The sequence below is a fragment of the Perognathus longimembris genome, chromosome 2 (assembly GCF_023159225.1).
Source record: "Perognathus longimembris pacificus isolate PPM17 chromosome 2, ASM2315922v1, whole genome shotgun sequence".
In the NCBI taxonomy this organism is placed as follows: domain Eukaryota; kingdom Metazoa; phylum Chordata; class Mammalia; order Rodentia; family Heteromyidae; genus Perognathus; species Perognathus longimembris.
This window is the reverse complement of record NC_063162.1, coordinates 136,801,267-136,826,889: the sequence shown is the minus strand read 5'-3', so window position 1 is coordinate 136,826,889 and position 25,623 is coordinate 136,801,267. Positions and strand designations below refer to the sequence as shown.

General features: G+C 43.0%; 1 protein-coding gene across 1 annotated transcript; it reads left to right on the top strand.

Annotated features, from left to right (window-relative positions):
- Positions 1-5,449: 5,449 nt before the first annotated feature.
- On the top strand, positions 5,450-6,436 carry Klf14 (Kruppel like factor 14). Its single transcript, XM_048337705.1, has one exon. It carries the CDS (start codon positions 5,450-5,452, stop codon positions 6,434-6,436), a length of 987 nt encoding a protein of 328 aa, XP_048193662.1.
- The last annotated feature ends 19,187 nt before the right edge of the window (positions 6,437-25,623 follow it).

Genomic DNA, 25,623 nt, shown 5'->3' with positions numbered 1-25,623 from the left:
TTCAAATGACATTGGTAGCCCTAAATTTATGTTTAAATATAAGGAAGATCAGGAATTAATGTGTCATGAAATTTGGAAAGCTTTCTGTGTGCATGGGTGTGTGTGTTAAAGAGTAACATTAAAATGAAAGAGTCAGAGATCAATAGTAAGAAGTACGTAAGTTAAATATATATAAACAGGTATAAAAATAAACAGGTATCATCAACCAAAGCTACACACTTGAAATTAAAAAAAACTGTAGAAAAATATGTGTGTCTAAAAATCTAAGCAAATCTTTAAGAGAAAAAAGGAAAGTGGAGAATTTACAAATTGATATCAGGAATGGAAAAAACCAGTGTGACTAAGTACTGTTTTTAAAATAAGAGGATTTGAACAATCCACCAAGTATTGGAAGGTTTTAATGTTATATAGGGGTGTGTGGGGGTGTGTGTATGCACCAATCCTAGAGCTTCTCAACTCACAGCCTGGGTATTTTCCTAAAGCTTCTTTGCTCAAGGTTAGCTCTTTGCCACTTGAGCCACGCTCAACTGCTAGCTTTTTGGTGGTTAACTGGAGATAAGCATCTGTGGACTTTCCTGCCTGAACTGGCTTTGACTGGTGACCCTGAGATCTCAGTCTCCTGAGGAATTAGGACTACAGGTGTGAGCCATGGGCTCCCAGCTTGTATCTCATTTTTTTTTAGAACTATTAACTAATAATAATAATAACTAAGGAAGAACTAGAAAATCCAAATGCTCCAACCAGCATTAAATAAATCGAGCTGAATTTTCAAACTCTGATGGCTTCACATAAGTGGTTTGCCAAACACTCAAGGAAATAATACCTATGGTATTCAAACTGTCATAGAAAATAGACAATGAAAGATATTTCTAAATGTGTTTCATGCAGGTACTATAAGGCTGATATCAAACACAGACAAGGACAGTGTCTGAAGGGAAATTATGAGCACCAACAATTATGAATAAGGTGCTAGCACACTGCATAACACAGGGTACTAAAATGACAGATTGTGGCAGAGCAGGGTTTATCTTAGAAATTCTGCAATGGGTTCACATTAGAAAAATCTCCTGATGTGACCTGTGTGCCAACATATTAAAGTCAAAACTTACAACTATCTCAGTAGTTCAGAAATTTTAGAGAAAAGATTTGACATAATTTCATTCTTTATTTCCTACTAAAACACCACTGGGATAAAAGGAAACTACCCTAACCTGATAAAGTTTCTACCAAAAAACTAACAACAAGTGGCAAACAGTGATGAGACATTAGAAATAGTGACAAATAGCAATGATACATTAGAAACATTCTCAGTGAGACAGAAATAAGAAAGCAATGTTTGTTCTTGCCCTTCCTATTATACATTATATTGGAGGTCCAGCCAATCCAATGAGATAAAAAAGGGGAAAGGGTATCTGGAATGTTGCTTATAGATTATATGATTATACACAAGAAAAACAAAACTCTAAAAATATATTAATAACAATGTATGGCACATGTGTCTTTAAAAGAAAATTATTCCCAAATATATACCATTATTTTAAACAGCAGAAATAACAAACTGAAAGTTTTAATAGGAAAAGATCCCATTTTAATAGACACAAAAGCTATAAGGAACCGGGGGGAAATTTAACAGAGATATAAGCACTTTATGGACAAACTGCAAAATGCTATTAATAGATACTTAAAAATCAGATAATATTAATGTATTAAGTTAGTCAACCTCATAAAGGTATCACCACTCCCCCATATTTAACCCATAAAATATAACTTAGCATAACATCAAAACATCTTTTCACTGGAACCTGACAAACCAATATTAAAGTTAATCTAGAAGTCATCAAATAGCTGATACAATGTTTAAGATGAAGGAGGCTATCCTTCTACTCATCAAGGTTCATGATAAAGCCATCATAATTAAGAGTCATTCAGAACTGGCTTGGCTATAGAAAAGGACAAACTAGAATATATCCAAGACTCTATGGAAATGTGTCTACACTCATTGTGACATTGCACATTAATGGGACGTGCAGACTGCTCAAGTCTTGGCAAGCTTTTTAGGCTGGGGGAAAGGAGTCACATTAAATCCTGTCTTACACCATTCAAAAAGACATGTACCACATCAATCAACTTCACATGCACAAAGTAAAACTTTCACTTAGGAAAAAGACGTAAGCAGCTATCTTCATGCATGAGGTGTGGAGAAATTTCTTCAATAATACACAAATGACACAAGCTATTAAAAAAGAGAGCAATACACCTACATTTTAAAATATCTACAATACAAAAGAAATCAAAGGTGAAAAGACAAGCTGTAAACTAGGGCAACATGTGTTTAGACATATGCATTCCTGTAGTTCCAGGGGATAAAAAATAAAAGCACCCCCAGACTATTAGAAAAATGAATGAAGACTGCAAAAATACACATCACAGTAGAACAAACTTCAGCAGCCAATAAATATATAAACAAATGCTCAACCTCTCTGGCAGTGATGGAAATTCAAATGACACAAGATACTGGGTTCTTTAAAAAATCAAATTGGCAGAACTAAGAAAACCTGAATCTAGGAAGCATTTAATGATATGGGAAGGCAACAAAAAATGCCCATGCACTGCTGCTGGGCGTGCAAATTGGAGAGCCCTTTGGCAGTCTGTGGAAAAACTGTGCTGCCTAGCAATCTCCATCTAGGTAGATGCATAGAGAAATTCTCACCTATGTGCAAGGAAACATGGACCAGCAATGCCAAAAATACTGGCAGCAGCTTAAATATTCATCAATAGGGGCATGAATAAACACGCCACATTCATATGCATGGGGCTGTAATATAACAATTTAGATTAATGAATTGGATGCTTATTTACCAATATGAAGAGAAAAAATAACATACCAGGAAATGGGGTGGGGGCAAGTCACAGAATGGTATGTGCAATCTTCTACCAGGTGTATGCACTTAAAAAAATCATATCAAACAATATTCTATGTGAATTCATATGTAATAAAAGTGTGAAACCTAAATTGGGAAGTTACACCCCAAGTTTCTGACAGTGCTTGCCTTTAGGGATGAGTGCAGGGGATGCTGTCTGGGGTGAATCAAAGGGGACTTCAATTTTAGCAGACTTTTGAACAGGTCTATTTGAAAAATAGATTTAAAGCAAATATGACAAGACAGTAATATTTAATAATTCTATGAGACAGGTAAATGAGTGCTTATAATATTCTCAGCATTCTGTAATGTCTTTACATGTTTCTCTAACTTATGAAATAAAAAGAAAAACAGCTGGTATAGAATTCTTTCAAAGACAGAATTTTAATGTGGAGGGTGTTAGAACATTTGAAATTCCGAGGCCAGCAACTTTAGCAAAATGATCCGTTTTAGAATGGACTCTCCTTAAAAATTATAATGTCAATGTTATTTGAACATTGCTGGAATGGATAAAGTAGATTCTATAGGTATTGACATAAAAATCACACGGAGGGAGAGAAAGCAAGCTGAGAGTTGCACACTGCTGCAACATTTATAGAAATTAAAGTACATTAACATGGATTTATACACTGGGTAACAAAGGTGTAATGACAAATAGCTAAAAAGAATGCACACCTTATACTATTCAGTAGTTGGGAGACATTAAGGAGGGAGAGAGGAGAGTAAGCTTAAAGAGGAAAATAAAGTGACATTCATCCTTCTCTGTAATTTTTTAAATAGGTGAAAAATATGAAGTGAACATGACAAAACACCACATCTGATGGTCCTAGACAGTAAACATATGACATATGTCATTCCTAAAACCTATATATATTAATTTTCAAAAGGAAAAGGAGTACTGAAGCATCACAAATAAAAGGCACACCATTCAGTAATTCAAAAGTAAAGCCTCTATACATCCCAGACTGTGGCAGCATTTTTTAGCAGTTGTCCTGTTTGCTTTTCTATGTGTTTTTAAATTTTTTTAAAAAAAAAATAAATAAAGGAGTAACTGAAGCAATAAAGACACGTAAAAGAAATCATTCACATACTTGGTTATGGGTGTGTGTGGGGGAGGTAGGAAAAGTCTCCACAATCATAAGCCACATCTGAGTATTCTGTATCATTTGCTTCGTTTTCTTTTTTTTTTCTTTTTTGTTAAATTTTTGTCCAAAGAGAAACGGAAGATGTTGCCTAATTGGAAACGTGACTTTCTATTATTAAAATTGTGGGAGTCCATTTTAATGTGTTTATCTCGCTGCTAGTCTGTAATTTTTATTTCAGCGTGGAAATTTGTTTGTGTGCCTGTGACAGGTTAATGCGGTTTAAACACGCATTTCCCCCCCTTTCGTTGGCTGAACAGTTAAATCGTTACTCACAGGGTTGTTGGTTTTTTTTTTTTTTTTAAGTTTCAATTTCAACCCTGAGAGGATTCTTTGCTTTTTTATTTATTTATTTATTTTGCAAGGTTCCCGGTGTTGGTGATTCGCAAGGCGGTTCCTCGCGGGCCCCGCAGCGCCTGTTTGCGGGGTGGGGTGGGGTGGGGTGGGGTGGGGTGGGGGGTGGGGGGGCTCCCCCGCCGCCTGCCGCCCGCCGCCGGCCCCCGGGGCTTGGAGGACCGAGGCAGCGCGCACGGAGGAAACTTTCTCCTTATTTACGGGTGCGGACTTGGGGGGGGGGGGGACGTTTCCAATTTGCTCGGAGCGCGGCGGTCGCGGCTCGGAAGCGCCGGTGCGGAGCCCCTTCGCGCGCCACCGCGGCGACGCCCCGAGCGGAGAGCCAGGTAGCCGCGGGCTTCTCCCCTGACACGGAGCGCGGAAAGCCGGCGCGGCCGAAGTTCCGCGGGCGGCGCGGCTGGCGGCGGCCCAGGCGCGGCGCGGGACGGGGTGGGGTGGGGTGGTGGTGAGGGGGGGCGCGGCTGGCGGCGGCCGCCCAGAAGTTCCGAGCGGGGCGTTTTCGCTTTCTGCGCTTTACCTGGCTCGCCGGCCGAGCGGAGGACGCGGAGCGCGGACAATGTCTTAGGCTGTTAGCAATGACTTAGGCCGGCGGGAGCGCGCGTTCCGGGGTGGGGTGGGGAGGGGGGGGGTGTCCGGCCGGCCCGGGGCGGGTCCCCAGCGACCCCCGAGGCCCCCGCGGGGCTCCGGTGCGTCAGGGGCGCGTCAGGCGGGGCGGCTCCGCGCGGGCGGCGGCGGCGGCGGCGGCGGCGGCGGCAGCAGCGGTGGCGGCGGCAGCGGCGGCGGCGGCGGCGGCGGCGGCGGTGGCAGCGGCGGCGGCGGCGACAGCGGCGGCGGCAGCGGCGGCAGCGGGCGGCGGGCGGCCGGCAGCGGGCGGGCAAGCGGGCGGCCGGCAGCGGGCGGCGAGCGGCGCGCGCCGCGCGCCCGTCCTCCGGCTTCTCGCTCCGGGGCTGCGGGACGGACGCTCCCGGGAACTCTCTCGCCCGCGGCCGGCCGCGCTCGGACGGCGCTCGCCGGCGGCGGAGCGGTCCCAGCATGTTGGCTGCCGTGGCGTGCCTGGACTACTTCGCCGCCGAGTGCCTGGTGTCCATGTCCGCGGGCGCCGTGGTGCACCGCCGCGCGCCGGACCCCGAGGGCGCGGGGACAGCCGCGGGCTCGGAGGAGGGTGGCGGCGAGTCCGCGCTGCCGGATCCCGGGCCGCCCGTGCCGGCGTCGGATCTCCCGCTGCTCCAGGTCCCCGCCCCGAGCCCCGGCGCGGGCGGCACTGCGCCCCACCTGCTGGCTGCCAGCGTTTTGGCTGATTTGCGCGCCGGCGCCCTGGAGGGCTGCGAGGGCACCCCGGGGCCCTCGGGGGATGCTCCCCGCGCCTCGCCTGGCTCCCCCGACCCGACCTGGGGCTCCAGCCCCGCGCGGGGCTCCGAGCCCGCCCCAGCCTCCGGAGAAGATGCGCTCTGCGCGCCCGAGGGTTCCTCCGACGCGCCCGAGGCTCCAAGCGCTCCCGCAGCCCCGGGGTCGCCCGCAGCCACTGGCGGGGAGTCCGGGGAGCCCGATGGGGCCCCAGGGGAGGGCCCCACCCCCGCCACGACTCCGACGACCCGGAGGAGGCCGGTGACACCCGCAGCCAAGCGGCATCAATGCCCCTTCCCGGGCTGCAACAAAGCCTATTACAAGTCGTCGCACCTCAAGTCTCACCAGCGCACCCACACGGGCGAGCGCCCGTTCTCCTGCGACTGGCTCGACTGCGACAAGAAGTTCACGCGCTCCGACGAGCTGGCCCGCCACTACCGCACCCACACCGGCGAGAAGCGCTTCTCCTGCCCCCTCTGCCCCAAGCAGTTCTCCCGGAGCGATCACTTGACCAAGCACGCCCGCCGCCACCCATCCTATCATCCCGACATGATCGAGTACCGGGGACGTCGCCGCACCCCCCGGGTGGACCCCCCGCCCCCCGCCGCCGAGGCCGACAGCTCCGGTTCCGGCTCCGGCTCTGCCCAGGCGCCCGGCCTCACTTCCTGCTCGTAGGACGGTCGTTGCTGTCCGTCGTCCTCCTGGAGGAGGACCTCCCCCGCGTGATTGTCCCTGCCTCCTCCCCGCTCAGCACCCCCTTTTCCACAGTCTTGAGACTTAAGGCACAGACTGCGTCCTCCGCCCCGAGGGTGGCTCCAGGCCGGCATGTTGGACTCTGGGGAGGGACTGGGTGCCAGAAAGTAACGGGAATTCCTGCAACACACGTATCATCCTACAAGGAGAGGTTGCCGGCCAGACAACCCCCTGGGAACTAACTGGTGAGACAGGATGAACTCTGGTACTCTCCAGGGTACTGAAGACTCAGAGAGATGTGAAACTGGAATTTTCAAATGTCCGAGGGGCTCCCAGTCTCAAAGGACTCCAGAGTTGCACCCATCACCATGGGGACCTTGGAGAGGGTGTCAGGGGTGGCAGTCTTGGAAATATCCAGGACTGGGATGGCGAGAGGCCTTTGGAAACAGAAATGCTTTCTATTTCTGTAAACAGCAATGCTTACTAATTTATTTTTCAGCATCTTTTAAACAAGGATTCCAGATGGATGGGAGGCGTTTGTCCTCTGCTTCTCCAATTGCCCCAGCTCCCTCTGCTAGGAAAGACGATGTGGATGTATGGCTGGAAGATGTTTCTTGTGTCTGGGGAGTGGTGTGAGTCTGGTTGCAGGTCCCCATAGCGGGTTTTGGTCCCCAGCACTTGTGTCGTACCTGCCCCCCCTCCATTTGAGGTCCCCCTGGGGGATGGTAATCTCCTGGCTCACTCTCACGGTGAGATTGGTTTAACAATTGGAAACAGCCAAAAAGGCACCAGAAAGAAAAGGATGGTCCAGAGGAGTTCCCTCTTTCACCCAGGTGGCAAACTTAAGCAACTTGTGGGTGGTGGAGGATGGGGGGGGGGGGCTGGGGAAGGGGAAGGGGAAGGCTCAGTGAGGGATGCAGGTGACATGGGGAGGGGGTCAGGAGGTGGAGGGTGGGGCAAACATCCAAAACAAGACCTTTCTGAATCATTGCTAACACACAGGGAAACAGGCCTGTGGTTCTAGCTGCCCACCCACCCACCCAAGTAATCCCAGTGATAGTAAGTTCTGTTCATTTTGAAGTGGCTAACTAGGGCTTTACTTCTCTTATGATCTGTGTATTTTTGTTTCTGCTACAGGAGAGTTGGTAAGTGTGAGCAAGGAAGGTGAGAGACTGATTTTTTTTTTCCTAAAGCTGTTGTGTTGAGTTTAGAAAAGGAGAATCAAGGTGATAGCTAATATCAAACAGGTGAATCTTCCTCCTTTGACTCTAAGGCCCATAGATCTCCATGAAGGAATCAGGCAGTAATGGTATTTGTTTATCTATTTGTCTATCTATCTATATCTATCATTTATTTATTTATTTATTTATTTATTTATTTATTTATGTTTTGCAGTTCTGGGGTTTGATCTTAGGTCCTTGCACTTGCTAGGTAAGAGCTATGCTCATAGTTATTCACATAGGTTCTTGCTTTTTGTCCTAGGGCCAGCCTTCAATCACAATCCTTCTCCCCCCACCTTCCACATAGTTTTGATTACAGGCATGTACCACCAGGTCCAGCTTGTTTTACTAGGCTCATTGTTTCCTCATGTGTGCTAAGCAGGGTAGGTGAGGATTGCCCTTGAGTTACATATAGGAAGAATAGACCTCCAAGAGTACAGGTGATTGCTGGTGAGACGGAAAATTTTCCTTTTGCTGTTTCCTCAAGTGGGGCTGGCCAGGTAGGATACTATGAAGGCGATGCGTTTTCATGTTTTCCCCTTCACTAGAAGATCTGCCTAAGTGGAGCAAAAAGGTGGTGGGGAAGATATCTAGAATGCCAGACTAATCTAAGTAGCTAGGATTACAGGCATGAGTCACTGGCACCTGGCTTGTTAATTGGTTTTCTTATTTGTTTGTTTGTTTGGTTTTGTTTTTGGGGTTTTTGTTGTTGTTGCTACTGTTGTTAATCCCATGGAGCTCAGTGAGTGAATGTACCTGGAGGTTGGTTGGGGATCAGTCTGGATCTCTGGGTTCTTACTTTACCACCTTCATCCTAAGATTTGATACAGCAATGCCCCAACAACAGAATCTATTAGAAGAAGTCTAACTGAAATCTGGGTTGGAAGCTAGGAACAAATCACAGGTCAGGCCTCAGATGTGAGGGAAATGGGTTCCTTACTACACTGGGAGGAGATGAAGAGCACAGGGTTTGTTGCCATATTCCACAGGGGATGACGACAAGACTCTGTCATTTGTCCCTCTTTCTCTGTTCTTCAACCAGGGGACCTCATCCTACCTCTAGCTTTTACTTCTTCCCTAAGGAAAAATATTGTGTTCTCTGATGGAGACATGGGGAGGAGGGTCATTGTACACACACACACACACACACACACACACACCATTCACTTTCTACTTCTCCTTGGGTTTACCATGCATACACTGCCCTCACACCCTGCTTTCGGATGGTAAGCACACCTGCTGAGTGGCACCCTGGTCTACCTTCCAGAGCACCTCTGTCTCTCCTACTCTTGGGTCAACATTGCCCCTTACTGCTCTCCAGGTAAGTGCTCCTTTGCCTATTTTCCTTTGGTGGGTCATTCTAAGACCAGGAGTTGGGAGGATTGAAGAGACTGTGTATTAGGAAGTCCACCTTTGATCATGATACAGTTTCATTAGCAAATGATTGATATTTTGATTTTTATTAATCTGATTGCTGTATCTATTGCTTATTAGTTGAGAACAGGGAGAGGAAAAGGGATATGATCAAATTTGTCCCTTGAACCCTAATATATTTGAATGTCCATTGGATGTTAAAGCTTGAGGAATCAAGCTCTCTATCTGGATTTAAGAAACCAAAATAAGATGTGTGGAGATGGGAAGTCCGGTGTATTGGGGTGCTTTAGTGACCCTTAGCCTCAGTTCTTTGAGTTTTTCAAGTCCAGCTACCTTTCTGTAAGCCACAATTTTTGAGGCACTTGTAATGGGCCCTTGTAAAAGTGGGTTTGCATATGAAGGATAGATACAGCAGAGACAGGCTTGCTGCAGAACGGACTATTATGCCATTGAATGGGTAAATATTGCTGTCCTTATTCTCAGCCATAATAGCATGTATAGATTTTAGGGTGAAATGGCGTGAGTTCCTGGTATATTTAAGAACACAAGTTTACCTGGGAGTGTGACTCAAGCAGTAGAACACTTGCTTAGCAAGCACAAAGTCCTGAGTTCAAACCTCACTACTGCTAAGAAACAAGTTCAAGAGATTTTCAGCTCTTAAATTGTGCTAGAGATTTTCATATGGTATTAGATAAATTTTACCCAATTTGGTCTCCCTTTATCTTGGTTTAAATTGTATCTTTTTTATAGGGTCAGGGAGAGACTGATGGGAGGAGGTTCAAGTTCTTTATTTCAAATAGGATATTTCATGTGTACTTCTATTTTTGCCCTACTTGGTGCTAATTTTGTTGGCTATGTAAGTCCCAAGAGTGGAATTTCCAGGCCTTCACTAAAATTCCCTATGTGTTCACTCACAGAGGAAATGGTGGATTCTATCATAAATACATAAAGAGAATGGAGGTATTTGTCATTTGGGGACTTGAGGAAGAAAAACCAAATGCTATTCTAATCCCAAGTCAGGATATTTAAAGAGGTTTGTGCCAGGCACTAGTGGCTCACATCTGTAATCTTAGCTACTCAGAAGGCTTGACATCTGAGGATCATGGTTTAAAGCCAGCCTGGGCAGGCAGTAAAGTCCATGAGACTGTTATATAAATTAACTGTACCCTCCCCCCCAAACAAAGCTGAAAGTGGAAGTGTGGCTCAAGTGGTAGAGCACTAGCTTTGAGCAACAAAGCTCAGAGAGAGTGCCCAGGCCCTGAGTTCAAGCCCCAGGACTGGCACGTGCGCACGTGCACTCACACGCACGCACACACACAAACACACAGTTTTTGTTGGTTCTTCTCCCCCTTAGGGATAAGCTTTATTAGGAAATTTATATATTCAGTGCATATTTGAAACAGAGAAATGTGCTTCAATTGTATATCTAAATCTGTATTTTAGATCTTAAAGTTAAAAGAAAAGCAGGCCTGGTGTAGGTGGCTCATGCCTATAACCCTAGCTATTCAGGAGGCTGAGATCTGAAAATTACAGTTTGAAGCCAGCCTGGGCAGGAAAGTCTGAGGTTTTATCACCAATTAACCAGCAAAAAGCCGGACTAGTGGCACGGCTCAAATGGTAGGAGACCAACCATGAGCAAAAAAGCCAAGTGAAAGCATGAGACACTGAGTTCAAGACTTAGTAGAGAACACACACAGGGGAAGGGAGGGAGGGAGGGAGGGAGGGAGGGAGGAAAAGTGACTGAGAGAGAAAGAGACTGAGACACACACATACACACACACACACACACACACACACACACACACACGGAGAGACGGGGGAGGGGAAGAGACAGAGAGACAGATCGAGAGACCAAGACAGAGAGGAAAGCAAGAGAATTGTGATCAAGGGAAAAGAAAAATTTCTTCAGAAAAAGGACTGTGTTATTAAATGACATTATTGGTGATATGAAAGGAAAACTAAACAAAACAAAGAGATAATGAAAGATAGGATGATAAAAGAGGTTTTCCTGCCAGGCACTGATGTCTCACACCTATAATCCTAGCTACTCAAGAGGCTGAGACCTGAGGATCAGGGTTGGAAACCAGCCCAGGCAGGAAAGTCCTTGAGACTCTTATCTCCAATTAATCACAGAAAAAGCTGGAAATGTCACTGTGTTCAAGTGGTAGGGTGCTAGCCTTGAGCAAAAAGGAGATCAAGGATAGCAGCCATGCCTAGTTCAGGACATAGGACTGGTGGGGGGTGGGGCTTTTAGCCTTTGCTAAGTTATCAGAGCCAATTGGAAAGAAATATAACAGAAGAATAGAAGCAGGCTTTCATGGGGAAAACAATGAGGCATGCCTGCCTAAAGAAAACTGTGAGGAACATCCCTCCAGCCCTGAGACAGGCATACCAGATGGTTATACAGAATGCAGATGACACCAGGTGTGGTGGCTCAAGCCTAATTCCAGCCACTTGAGGGTTGGAGATGGACTGGACCAAACAAACAAATGAACAAAAGAAACACTCTATCTAGACCAATGACAGGGTATGGAGTCCTCACCTGTTATCCTAGGAACTCAAGAAGCACAAGTAGGAGGACTGTTGCCTAGGATGACCTGCATATAAAGCAGGACTCTAGCTTAAAAAGTAACCTTGGCCTGGCACCAGTGGAAGTGGCATTGTGGCTCAAGTGGTAGAGCCCTAGCCTTGAGCTGAAGAGCTCAGGGACTGAACCCAGGCCCTGAGATCAAGCACCCAACTGACAAAAGAAAAGTAACCAATACAAGCAGGATTGGTAGGGTGGTTCAAATGGTAAAGCCCCTGCCTAGCAAGTGTGAGACAATGAGTTCAAATGCCAGTACTGCAATAATAATAATGATGATAATAATAACAATAATAATGACAATAGTTCAAAAATGTTTAGCTTAGTCTTAGTAATATTGCCATTGTCAGTAAGAAGAGAGCTGGCTTGTAAAACATTCCTTCTCTGAGAAACATTCCTTAGAGAAAGAACTTTCCTTCTCTAAGGAAGTTGAGACACATGAAATATATCAAAATAATCAAAGTAATTGAACTAAGGGATAAAAGGGGCATGATCATCTCAATCGGTTCTAAAATAAGTCTTTGTTAAAAACTGAAACAGCAAACTGTGATATAATTTGCAAACACTTCATACCAATAGATAATTTCTGAAATTGATAAGAGTATATTACAACCAGGCACTGGCTCCTCCCTGTCATCCTAGCTACTCAGGAGGCTAAAATCTGTGAATGATGATTCAAAGCCAGCTCAGACATAAAAGTCCCCTTGAGACTCTTATCTCCAGTTAATCTTTCAAAAACCAGAAGTAGAGCTGTGGCTCAAAGTGGTAGAGCACTAAACTTGAGCAAAAGAGCTCAGGGACAGTGCCCACACTCTGAGTTAAAGTCTCACAACTGACAAAAAGGAGTACATACCAAAAAGCATGCTGTAAACATTAAATATAAATATTGAAAGATTGAAAGCATTCTTACTGACTGTATGCTATGATAGAAAGTCATAACATACTCCAAGCAGGTAATGACACCAAAATAGTCACTAAAATACTAAATTTACTTGGGGAAATACCAAAGCAAATATATCTCAGAATAAAAAGGATAAAAGTTCCAAAACCTTAGAACTTAATGAAAGCACAAAACACTCCGTGACCAATAACCAGCAGAAGGGGAAGAAATGTAAAATAAAAAAAAGAAAGGAAAGAAGGAAAAAAGATTAATAGTGAGTGAGTTAAGCCTTTTACCCCATAAGAAAAGGAAAGCAAACAAATGAAAAAGAAGTAGACAAAGAGTCACTTTGCACCCTTTACTGGGAAAATATTATTCCCAAAGGAGCAAAAATCGCTTCGTAAAGAGGTGCAGGGGTGAAGGGGCAGGACCTTCCATATCACAATGGCTGTAGTCTCCAAAACAGTGTATTACACAAATAGTTATACACTTTATGTATGGATTAAGATTTCATGCAGGCAGAGCAAAGAGTGATTAGAGAGGGGAAAAACTTCTAAAACTCATAAAGGGATGATAATAAAAAAATAAGTTGGAAATATTGTTATAGAGAAAAACAGATATTAGTGAGACAAGACAAAATTAGAGGAATGAAAAAAATCTTTTACAAGCCTAGTAAAATAACTTTATTTGGCAAAGAGGAATTTTAAAAAGAGAGATGCCAGGCTGGGAAGGTGGATTAGTGGTAGAGTGCTTGCCTAGCATGCATGAAGCCCTGGGTTCGATTCCTCAGGACCACATAAACAGAAAAAGCCGGAAGTGGCACTGTAGCGCAAGTGGTAGAGTAGTGCTAGCCTTGAGCAAAAGAAGCTTAAGAACAGTGCCCAGGCCTGAGTTCAAGTCCTGGGAAAAAACAAGGCAAAAAAACAAGAGAGATGCTACAAAGAAGCTATTGGGAGGGGGGATGGCTGGGAATATGTATGGCCTAGTGGTAGAGTGCTTGCCTCATATACATGAAGCCCTGGGTTCAATTCTTCAGCACAACATATATAGAAAAAGCCAGAAGGGGTGCTGTGGCTCAAGTGGCAGAGTGCTAACCTTGAGCAAAAAGAAGTCAGGGACAGTGCTAAGGCCCCAAGTTCAAGCCCCAGGACTGGTTAAAAAAAAAAAAAGAATGAGAAACTATTGGGAATTAAAAGTAACATCACACTCTATAATACATTAGTAATTCTTTCAATTTTAAGAGACAATTACAAATTTATATCTATACATAAAGGCAAGTTCTACAAAACTTTTAACAATCAGATTACTTCTTATAAATTGCTACAAAGTATAGAAAAAATAGAAAATTAATTTATTTTATGTAGTTAAATTAATCATGATACCAAAACAAGACAAGGCATATAAAAGAAAATTAATGTACCCATTTAATCTATGCATATACCAAAATCCTAAGTAGTAAAGTATTGGAAATTTCAATTCAACCCTGAATAAAAAATACATTATATGTATTTTTATACATTATGTGTACAGCACATGAAATTTATGTCATAAATGTTAGATTAATTCCATAGTAGAGAGCTATCAATATAATTCCTGACATAAATTGAATAAAGAAGCAAATCAAGTACTTTCTTATGTGCTAGCAATCTCAATTAAATATTAATATTAATCAAATAGTTAAGACTATTTCCATGTAGGTAGCAACAAACAAACAAATAACACAAAGAACACATAAGCAACACAAAGCAACATATAAAAGGATACAAAGAATATGTAAGCAATGAACACAAAGCAACATATAAACAAATAGCATAAAGAACCTTTATAGCGAAGACTGTAGAACTTTTACTAGATGACAAAAGAAAATACAGTAAGTGGATTAAAAATCGCATGTTGCTGGATAGTAAAAGTCAATACTGGCAAAATACCAATCTTTCCCTCAAATTAATCTGTATGGAGTCAGGCACTGGTGGCTAGGGTTTATAATTCTGTCTGCTCAAGAGGCTGAATTCTGAGAATCACAGTTCAATGCCAATCCAGGCAGACAAAACAATGAGATTCTCATCTCCAGTTAGTCAGCAAAAAGCTGGAAGTGGTGTCCTGAGGTGGAAAAAGCCAAGTGAGAATATGAGGCTCTGAAATCAAACCCCAGTACTGGCCCAACAGGAAAAACAAACAAAATAACCCAAACAAATTAATCTGTATGGCTGATGGATTTCTAAACAAAATCCCCCCAATTTTTTGGGTTTTTTTTTTGCCAGTCCTAGAGCTTGAACTTAGGGTCTAAGCACTGTCCTTGGTTTCTTTTTGCTGTAGGCTAGCACTCTACTACTTGAGCCACAGCGCCACTTCTGGCGTTTTCTATATATGTGGTGCTGAGGAATGGAACCCAGGGCTTCATGTAAACGAAGCAAGCACTCCTAGGACATATTCTCAGCCCCCGAAAGAATTTTTATGGAGATTTTAACAGAAATATTACAGAAGAACATAGCAGAAAAGCAGGGAATATTGTCTTAACAAATATCAAAATGCTAACAGAGTGGTTTTGCGTAGGATGATAGACTTGAAGAAAGAGTTCAGAAACAGGCCTTTGAGTAGAGTTCCTAGGGAACAAAGGCGTTTACTAGGAAAAGGAACACTGTTAACTGTAGGCATGGATTGAATGGTAGAGCACCAGCTGGAAGTGAAAACTCAGGAGGACTTGAGTTCAAGGTCTGGAATCAACACACACACACACACACACACACACACACACACACACACACACCATTTTTCTAACTTACACCTTTCAAAAAATTCTGAACGATAATTACCTAAACATTTTTAAGCTATAAAATATGTTAGTCAAAAGTACTGATAAGTCTTTCTATTATCATGGAATGGGGAAAGTTATCTTGTTTAGGAACCAAGATTTTAAAAATTAAAAATTTAAAGAAGAGAAATATAATCGATTGCATCAAAATTCAAAACTTTTCCACACTTAAAAGCCTAATAAGGGCTGGGAATATGACCTAGTGGCAAGAGTGCTGTAGCTCTCCGTTCGATTCCCCAGCACCACATATATGGAAAATGGACAGAAGGGGCGCTGTGGCTCAGGTGGCAGAGTGCTAGCCTTGAGCGGGAAGAAGCCAGAGAAGGTGCTCAGGCCCTGAGTCCAAGGCCTGGCAAAAAAAAAAAAAAAAAAAAAAAAAAAAAAAAAAAAAAAAAAAAAGCCTAATAAATTAACATCAAGCTACTCAGAAAAAATGAACAGTTCACATAATGAATTCAAAACAACATAATCAAAAGTTCAAGAGATAAGGACATTAAAAAGTATTCAAAGGGCTATGATAGATGATTTGAAGAAAAGGATTGGGGTTAAGAGTGATGGTTAAAAGTGAGGTGTGTGTGTGTGTGTGTGTGTGTGTGTGTGTGTGTGTGTGTTACTGAGGTTTGAACTCAGGGCCACATCCTTGCTAGGCAAGGGCACAGGGCTCTGCTACTTGATCCATGCCTCTAGCCACCCCCCCCCCTTGCCTTTGTGTCTTTTGAGGCAGAGTCTCTCCTTTTGCCCAGGTTGACTGGGTTACAATCCTCCTATTTGTGCTTCAGCCCGTCCATGCCGCTGCCCCAGCCACTGTGCTTGCTAGACACAGTGACAGCACACCCATCCATTGACTAAGATGGAGTCCTATGAATGTTTTTCCTGAGCTGCCATCAAGCCTTGATATTCCCCATCCCTGCCTCCCAAGTAGCTAGGATTACAGGCTTGCCGTGTAGCAGCTTTTTGTTTATAATATTTATTTATATAATATTTATAATATATAATGTATATATATTTATACATAATATAATATTTATATGTATAATATTTATAATAATATTTATATGTATATATTATATCCTTTATTTTAAGCTGTGCTTAAAGCTTCAGGGTTGGGAGTTTTAGGATCTCTTGCTTGCTAGGCAGACTCTCTGCTACTTGAGCCACTAGCTAGCCATTACTGCTTTAGTTGTTTTGGGGATAGTCTTGAGGTTTTACCCAGAACAGCCTGTGACCACGCTCCACCTAACTAAACTTCTAATGCAGCTGAGATTACAGATGTACATCCCCTTGTCAGTTTATTTATTAAGGTCACCATTTGCCAAGGGTGACCTCAAAATGACATCTTCCTGATCTCCACCTAACAAGTAGCTGGAATTATAGAGGTGTGCCACCACATTAATAATTTTGAGAAGAGTTTGAACTCAGGGCCTGGGTCCCTTAGGTTTTTTTGCTCAAGGCTAGCATTCCAACACTTGAGCTACAGCTCTGCTTCTGGTATTTTTCTGGTTAATTGGAGATTAGAATCTCACGAACTTTCCCTGCCTAGGCTGGCTTTGAACAGTGATCCTCAGATCTCAGCCTCCTAAGTAGCTAGGATTATAGGTATGAGCCACTGGTGCCTAGCAGTCATAATTCTTTTAAAAGGAGAATATCTTCCTTCATGTATTTCCAGCAGAAGTTATAAAGAACATTTTAAAATACCTTAAAAGACAGAAATATCATTGATTGTGATGGAACATACTTGTATTGTAATCTCAGCACTCAGAAGATGATAGCTAGAACCTGCAGTTCAAGATCCAGGTCAGGGTAGATCTAGTCTTTACAGAAAAAAGGCAGATGGTAGGTTAGGTCAGAAAAAATATGTGTATATACACACATATATATGCATGTGTATACATATATATACATACATATATAATAAATGTTAATATAATGAAGCAGCTGTGATAGGACTAATATCAAAGTCAAAATATAATTCAAGATACAGAACATTTGTAGGGCAAAGAGGGATTATCTTTGAGATAGAAAAATACAATGTATTTCATATCCAAAATGAGAAGAACCATTTTATCCCAGTATGAAGGGTCTCAGCATGGGGAATTCTTCTAAGACTGGATCAAGGGGCTTCTGCCTTCACTCTTCTCTCCCAAAGGATTCAGAGGCCCATTCCTATGACATTAAGTTTTGCACTGGTTGTAAGGTACAGGGTGTCAACACTGATAGAATTTTAGAGGAACTGAGCCCAGTGTCTCCTTCCTTCTCTCAGGAAAATCCTCCTCCCTTCTTCCAAATGCTTTTTAATCATCTTATTTATACACAGAAGCTCTTGATGATCTAGAGCATAACTCGGAACTATGTGACTGGTTCCTCCTTCAAAATATTTGACTGTACTAAATGGGGTGACAAGCAAGACAGTCAAAATGTGCAAGCATCTGCAACTCAAAAGAACAATTTGTAGAGTTCTTATTCTTGTTATCGATAACAACATACATCTTACTTCATTAGCTTACATCAGCAAGACAGGGAGGAATTTCATCGTTACATTTTCCACACTTTTAACTTGCATCTTATTAACAAATTCTCACTCTTGTTAATGACAGAGGAGAAAATCAAACTTGACAAAGTTCCTTAGTTACATTTCAGTCGTTTTCAGCTGTAAACCTTCCCAGTTTAATATTGTGTTTTTGAGAGAAATATTGAGTCAACCTGGAGTTTGAACTTTCCCTCAGAGTCCCTCCTACCAGGGTTCCCTTTCTTGGCATCATTGCTGGCACCAAAGATCTTACAGAGCCGCTGAGCAAAAAGGAAGCAGTGTTAGAGTGGCACATGGTGCTGTTCTGGGAGTCTCTGGGCACATGTGCTTGTGCCCATAAAGTAGATTGCTGCAGGTTTTGTTGTTTTGCTTATATGTTTGCTTGCCTGAGGTCTTGCTGTTCCTCTTACTGTGAGATCCCTGCTAGGTTCCATGTTCTACGGGCAACACAGTCCTCTCCTAACATGGGGTTCTGTCAGTGCTCCAGCAGCGTCCTGTTAAGTTTGGGAAATCATTCTGGTTCTCCTTCATAACTCGCTGGCTACAAGGAACTGGTATGCAAGCATGCATCCATCTGACTGCACATTATCTTGACCTAAGAAGAATCACCTCTTGTCTGGGCACTGGTGAGCTCACGCCTTTAATCTTAGCTACTCAAGAGGCTGAGATCTGAGGATCCTGGTTTGAAGACAGCCTGGGCAAGAAGTCCAGGAGTCTCCAATTAACCAGCAAATAGCTGGAAATAGAGCAGTGGCTTAAGTGGTAGAGCAGCAATCTTGAGAAAAAAGTTAAGTGACAGCTCCCCAAGCCCCTGTCCTGGCACACATACATCAAAAGGAATCACTCTTGAATCACCCTGAGTCTCCAGTGCCATGCTGAGCACCGAGTGGAAGTGAGGGGTTAGCCAAGACCTTCCAGATCCTCACCCCACCCCCAGTGTATTCAGGGCTCCTGAGATCATGATCCTCTCTCCTAGTACTGAGAGGTTCTTTCTCAGCACCCCAAGTACATCTAGTCCTTCTAACCCCCTAAACCCTTCTAACCATTTCCCTCTCCTGGGCAGTCCCCCTGGAAGGAGCTCTCTACTTTCTCATTAAGTATATTTCAACTCCTTCCCACACCCCAAGTTTGCTCTACCTACTAACCACAGTAAAACTTAATGTCCAGGCTACATGATTTGCTCTTCACCTTTAAAATATTTGGGAATTTGAAGCTCCGTCATCTTTCCCCATGAAGCTTGCAAGACTGTTAGGTTTTTGTGGTCCTCTGAAGATGAGCTAGATTGCTTGATCTTTTGGATTAAGTTAAGTGTACATGATGAACTCTAGGCTTTAATTATTTGCTTTTACATGCCTGCCCTAACAACTCTGATGCTCTCTGGAGCAGAAGGATGCTTTTGATTGAAAAGAGAATGTCCACATGGAAAAATAAATGAGAAAACGAGCATGCTGGTTTTGAATCTGGCTAAAGATTAAGTTCTAAAGTTGGAACCAAGAGCAGAGCCTTCTATTTTATTTTCTCCCTCTAACTCATTGTGTCCTTATCAGTAAAGACATTTATTAAATATAAACAAAGCAAAAGGGATCTTTCATCTATCTTCTTTGGGTCCCTTGAAGTAGACAAAGCCAGGAAGGGGAGGAAGGGTTGCAGTTATTACTGCTGCACGCAGGGGAAGGCAGAGTAGATGAAAGAGAATGTCGGCACCTCTTATCATCCTGCCTGTCCCCAGGGAATGCTAAGTCCTCTTATTCTATCAAGGGAGGGACAGCAACGTGGTCAGTGAGTTCCAGCAGGGGTCAGCAATGGATTGGACAGGAACACACCAAGCAGCCCAGAGGTGGTAAGACAGGTTTTTCCTTCTGAGCTGTTGTGTAGTCATAGCTTTAATCTTTAAAAACAAAACAGGCTTTCCTAGTTTGGGGCATTCAATTCAACTACAATTTATCAATCAAGCACTTATGGAGTGCCAGGCACTGCTATAGACATATTGAGTAAATGGATCAAGGAACGCTCTCAACCCTTGCAAGTTTATATATCAGCCAACAAAGTATAGAACTTTTTAAAAAAAGAAAGAAACTTGATAGTCCATTGGGTAATAGAAGATATATATATATATATATATACATATATATATATATGTATATATATATATATATATACAACCAGAAGCTAAGTGGATTGGAGAGTGCTGTGTGGGCACAGAGGTCAGGTCAAGGGAGTAAGTGGGGTGTGATGTGGGTAGACTTCATGGTGCACATAAGATAGGAGCAAAGACTTGAAGTTGGTGACAGCAGCTAGCTGAAGGAATAGTGTTCCAGGTAGAGGGAATTGCTAAAGGAACAACCCCACGGTATGAGATCAAGCAAAGGCAAAGAAGACTGGTATGCCTGGAACAGACTTAGGGGCAGAAGGAAGAGGGAATGCCAGACCATATTTTTGTTGCGGACTGTGTTTGCAGTACTTGAGATCGACTAGAGTGCCTCCCAATTGCTCGGCACAGACCATATCTTAGAAGCCACTCATGACTTCAGCTTTTTCCCCCTGTAGAAGATCCCTGGGGATCTTGGGCAGGATTGAATTTGCTGTTCTGTTTCAAAGGATCTCATCAGCTGTGTTTCAGAGGTTTAAGCAAGGGGAAGTGTCATTCATCTACATAGGAGGTGGTGGTGGCATGGACCAGAGTGATGAGATTGGGGATGGTGAGAAGTGGTCGTGCTAAAATGCTGGTACATTTTAACTAAAAAGGAAAATCCAGTCGATTTTCCTAAAGGACTTACTGTAGGGACTGGGGAAAGGAAGAGTCAGAATGACTCCAAAACCTTTGGGCCGAGAAGCTGGGAGACTGGCGCTGCCAGCAGCAGAGGATGAAAAGCAGGGCAGATGTGTAGGCAAAGAAAACGGGTTCTGTTTGGGGCATGTTAATGTCAAGGTATGTATTAGACACGCCAGTAGAAAATTTGAATAGACAGTGAAATAAGTAAGCGTACAGTTTGGGAGAGAAGTGTAGCCTAGAGAGAAACATTGGAATGTGAACATGTAAATATTATTGAAAGCTCTAAGTGTGAATCAGATCAATGAGAGTGATGGTAGTGGATGACAGGAAGAAAAGTTAGGACTGAGCCCCAGCAGAGGCAAACAGGAGGAACTGAGAGGGGTGAGGAGGGACCAACAAATGAGATCTGGCTGTAAGAGTAGTGAGCATCACTCAAGCCATGCAAAGAAAGCACATCGTAATAGAGAGGGGTCACGTGGTCAGTGCACATGCTGACTCAAGCAGGATGAGGGCTGGGAAGCTGGCCACTGGCTGTAACCATTTGTCCGTCTCTAGTGCCCTTCTTAAGAGCAGGTGGAGTGGTGGTGACAGGTGCTGGATTGCCATGGACTACAGAAAGAAAGAGAGGAAAGAAGCCGGGGACTATGAATATGAGGCACTCTTTTGAGACATTTTTCTGTAATGAAAGAGAGTGGACATTAGTAGGAAAACAACAGGATCAACAGAAGAGACTGATTTATTTTTTAATGGCTAAGAAAGCAACCTGTTTATATGCTTCTGGAAATTATCCAAGAGGGAACAAACAGTAGTTAATATACACAGAGGGGAAAGGGCATTGCAGGAGCCACCTCCCTATAGATGCCAGGGAGAAAGAGCTAGCCTACTAATGCAGGGGTTGATTTTTAGCTAGCTGCAGAGAGATTTCATTGCAAGGCAGTTGGGAAGGCATAATATGGAAGGATAGACACTGGTAGGTGGTTAGACAGGGCCATGGGAGTCTGTGGAAGTTCTTTCCTGAGTAGAAAGTGAGGTCATCAGCTGAGCTTGAGAATAGAGCCAGAGCTATTAGGGTTTAAAGAGAAAAGGAAAGGGATGAAAGAATCATTTGGGAGACTAGGAGAGTAATGGACCAGGACATGTGTGATTGCCAAGCAGCACTAAGAATTCACTGGAAGCTAGTGATTGTGCATTTAAAGTGACACTAGTTGTGTGTGTGTGTCCACATGCAGTCTCATTCAACTGCATGTGTTGAGATAGATTGGGCACCAAAGCTGAGTTAGTTTTAGCTAAGTGCAGAGAGTAGTGAGAGCATCAAGGATGGGAAGGGAAATGAAAATAAATTATTAGCACAAATGAAATGGTATGTCTTTGTAGAAGCTAGTTTGTTGCTTTAAATTATGATATAACTCTAAATACTCTTTCATTCTTTAACATAAATTTTGCCTTTTGTATAACCCGTCATTACATTATATTTATTATATATCAACATTATCTATTATAGTTACATAATAATAATATTATATAATGTATCTTATCTTATAATATTATTAGATTATATATAAGCATTCTGGATTTTTTTTTTTTTTTTGCCCATCCTGGGGCTTGGGACTCAGGGCCTGAGCACTGTCCCTGGCTTCTTTTTGTTCAAGGCTAGCACTCTACCTCTTCAGCCACTGCACCACTTCTGGCTTTTTCTATATATATGTGGTGCTGGGGAATCGAACCCAGGGCTTCATGCATGCTAGGCAGGCACTTTACCACTAGGCCAGATTTCCAGCCTATATAAGCATTCTGTATATACATTGTATATATTATATAATATATACTATTGATATAATACATCTTATAGTATAATATACTATATAATACATCATACAGTACATAACACATCATATAGTATATATAATTTAATATATAACATATGTCAAATTATGTGGTTTAGTATAATTTATATCATATATTTATACTTTGTAATTAAATTTAATATTAAGTTATAGAACTAAATAGAACATACATTATATATTTTATATTATTTGATATATCATATTATATAGAATATAATATTAGTTTGCAGGATGCCAAAGGTTTTTCTGGACTATGGAGTAAACTGGAAAGCTAGATAGCAGGAACATGTACTTGAGACTCAGATGTGGCAAAGTTACACCTGTAAATCATGATAAGATCAAAGTTATGACATAAAAATATGTGCTTGAGGTGGAGGAGAACATTATTGGAGGAGAGAAGTCAAGGCTGAAAGGCCAGGCCATCTACATATATATGCTATGTGCCAACATTAAGGAAAGGGTAGTGATAGTGATCATAAACCAGGAGGTGAAATTATTAAGGAACATATGGAATGACCCTCAGATATTCTTAAGGTCAATCACTAATTGAATCTTATAATTGAAACATGCCACTTATACCTGAATCTAAGTACTAAGGTATAACATATAACAAAACAAAATATTGATGCAGTATATTTGCTTGAAACCCAACAAGGAGAGATCTCCCTTGGGATCTCGCATCATTCAAGGGATTCAGTCAGAGAGAGAGAGAGAGAGAGAGAGAGAGAGAGAGAGAGAGAGAGAGAGAGAGAGAGAGTGTTCCCACTTAATGGCTTCTTCTTCTTACTTTGTTTTTCCATCCAATAGCATGCAATGATTCCTAAATCACATGTATTACATCTATCTCCCCAAATCGAAAGGTATTGTACTATGTCTTTGGCTCCTGTCAACACAATGAATCATTTATTTGTTATGATGATTTTTTGGTGGGGAGAGGGGACAGAAAATCAGGATCAAACCCAGGGCCTTGTGCATGCAAGACAAGTGCTCTACCACTGAGCAACATCCTCAGCTCTGTGTCATCGTGTTTTTGAAGAGGATTCAGATTCCTTCCTCAGGAAGGCCTGCTGTGCCTAACAACAGCCCCTTAGTTACTCACATACTAGTTCCAAATGCACAACAGGACATTCATCTCACCTGAGGGATTTCCAGATGGCATAGTAGAGGGGAAATCAGCAATCGTTTTGAGGTATCAGGTTCTGATTTCCAAATCGTGTATGCTATCCCTCTCTCCTTAGATTGTTAGTATCTCATGCCCTGCCCTGCTCCTCCCCACTGCCCCCCCATTTCAAAGTGACTGAAGGAGTTTTGGTCTTCTTTATAACTAGAGTGGCTGGGACAGAGTAACACCTCTATTTCATTGTGGTAATAGCACTGTCTTGGTGAGAGGCCATCTTGCCTTGTTACTTATGGGACTTGATGTGTGAAGGATCACTGTCATTGTGTTCATAGTCTGTTCCATCCTGATATAGTTCCTGGAACAGAGGGATGGTTTCTATCCTGGAGTCTTAGAAAATAAACCAACCTTTCCATCTCTCCAGGTGTTTAGAGAGATAAAGCCAGAACACTTTTCCAAGGCAACAATTAGCTTAATGAGTTTTGGCACAGTGATGTTCCCAAGGGGATCAGAGATGCCTCTAATGTGGGCTGTGTGGTATGGAATGGAAGGAAATGGGGAGGAGCAGATACAAGACATTTGATTGACCAAGAGTCATAAGTCAACTTTCTTGCAGCTGTGCAGACTATTCTTGAGGCATTAAGTATCACACCTCACAAGTTCATTTGTTTCAGGTCCCTCTGATTCCAAGTAGATGTCAAGGACTATCCTCCATGACAGTGAAAGGAGGTCATGCTTTGGCTCCATTTAGTGCCATTGTTTGGGCAGTTTGGCATCAAGAAACACAGGAAAACTCTTAAAGGAGTCCTCTAGCACCTAATTTTTTTTTTTAATCAAAGGAATGAAGGTTGAGGTGGCAGTTACCATGGGCACCCAGGGCTGAAGTTTTCCTCTTCCTGGACTACCAAACTGCCCAGTACATGCCCAGATTGTGTGACTGTACTAACCCTCTGAGCAGCGCCACCTACAGGTGGCCCCAAGACATTGTTAGCACAGGCTACAGACCACATCTTCCACTGAGTAGTTGTGAGGAAAGAACTCAGCCTGCTAGTCCCACACTCACCTTCCATAGTCCATAGCCTGAAACTCTAGGCAAATATAAATTGAATACTAAAAGTAGAGGTCAGTCTGGTCTCCCAAGTGGGAAACTGAAGTGTGATTATTGTCACATGCCAGCAGTTTATACTGAATATTCAACTTTCCTAAGAGAGAGAAGAATATAGTCCACTATCTAGGTCCCATTTGTATGTAAGGTATATTCTTTGATCATAGATAGTCAGTTGAGGATTTGAAACCTTAGGTCATATGATAAGCTTCTATCCCCTTGGTAAAATGGTACCTGTTAAAATCTATAAGAGCCAGGCGCCAGTGGCTCATGCCTGTAATCCTAACTACTCAGGAGGGTGAGATCTGAGGATCACGGTTCAGAGACAGCCTGGGCAGAAGAGTCTGTGAGAATCTTAACTTCAACTAACCACCAAAAAACCAGATGTGGTGCAGTGGCTCACTGTGGTGGAGTGCTAGCCTTGTGCAAAAAAAGCTCAGGGACAGTCTCACAAGTGCCAAAACAAATCTATAATATACCTAAAAGCACCTAAGTTGGGTTATGATTGCATTTATTGCCAGTAAAGGAAACCCTATGTTGCCGACCAGTAGAGGTTCATATTTCCCATATAACAAGAAATGTGGAGGGAAATGTCTACTGTCATAGTAGTTCTGAGCTGGTGTGGTTACCATCTCCTGCTTTGCTTATCATGGTGGCTAGATAACCAGGCCAGCTCTTAGTAACACTTTGTTTATGTTTAACAAAGGAAGAGAGAGGAAAGTGGGCTCCCTGGCTTGCTTTCTCCCTCTCTACTCTAGGGAGTCCCAACTTGTAGAAGGCTTATGGATTAATAAACCATATAGTAAGATGGTACTGAGTCTCCTTGGAGAAAGTTAACTTCATGGGAAAACCCATGTGATAGCAGACAATCACAATGACACTGAGAATCTGGAAGTTGACACTAGGCAGGCACCTCTGAATGGACCACAGAGA

Bases quoted from the DNA above. Each gene is read 5' to 3' on its own strand.
- Klf14 (XM_048337705.1), top strand. From the start codon at position 5,450: ATGTTGGCTGCCGTGGCGTGCCTGGACTACTTCGCCGCCGAGTGCCTG.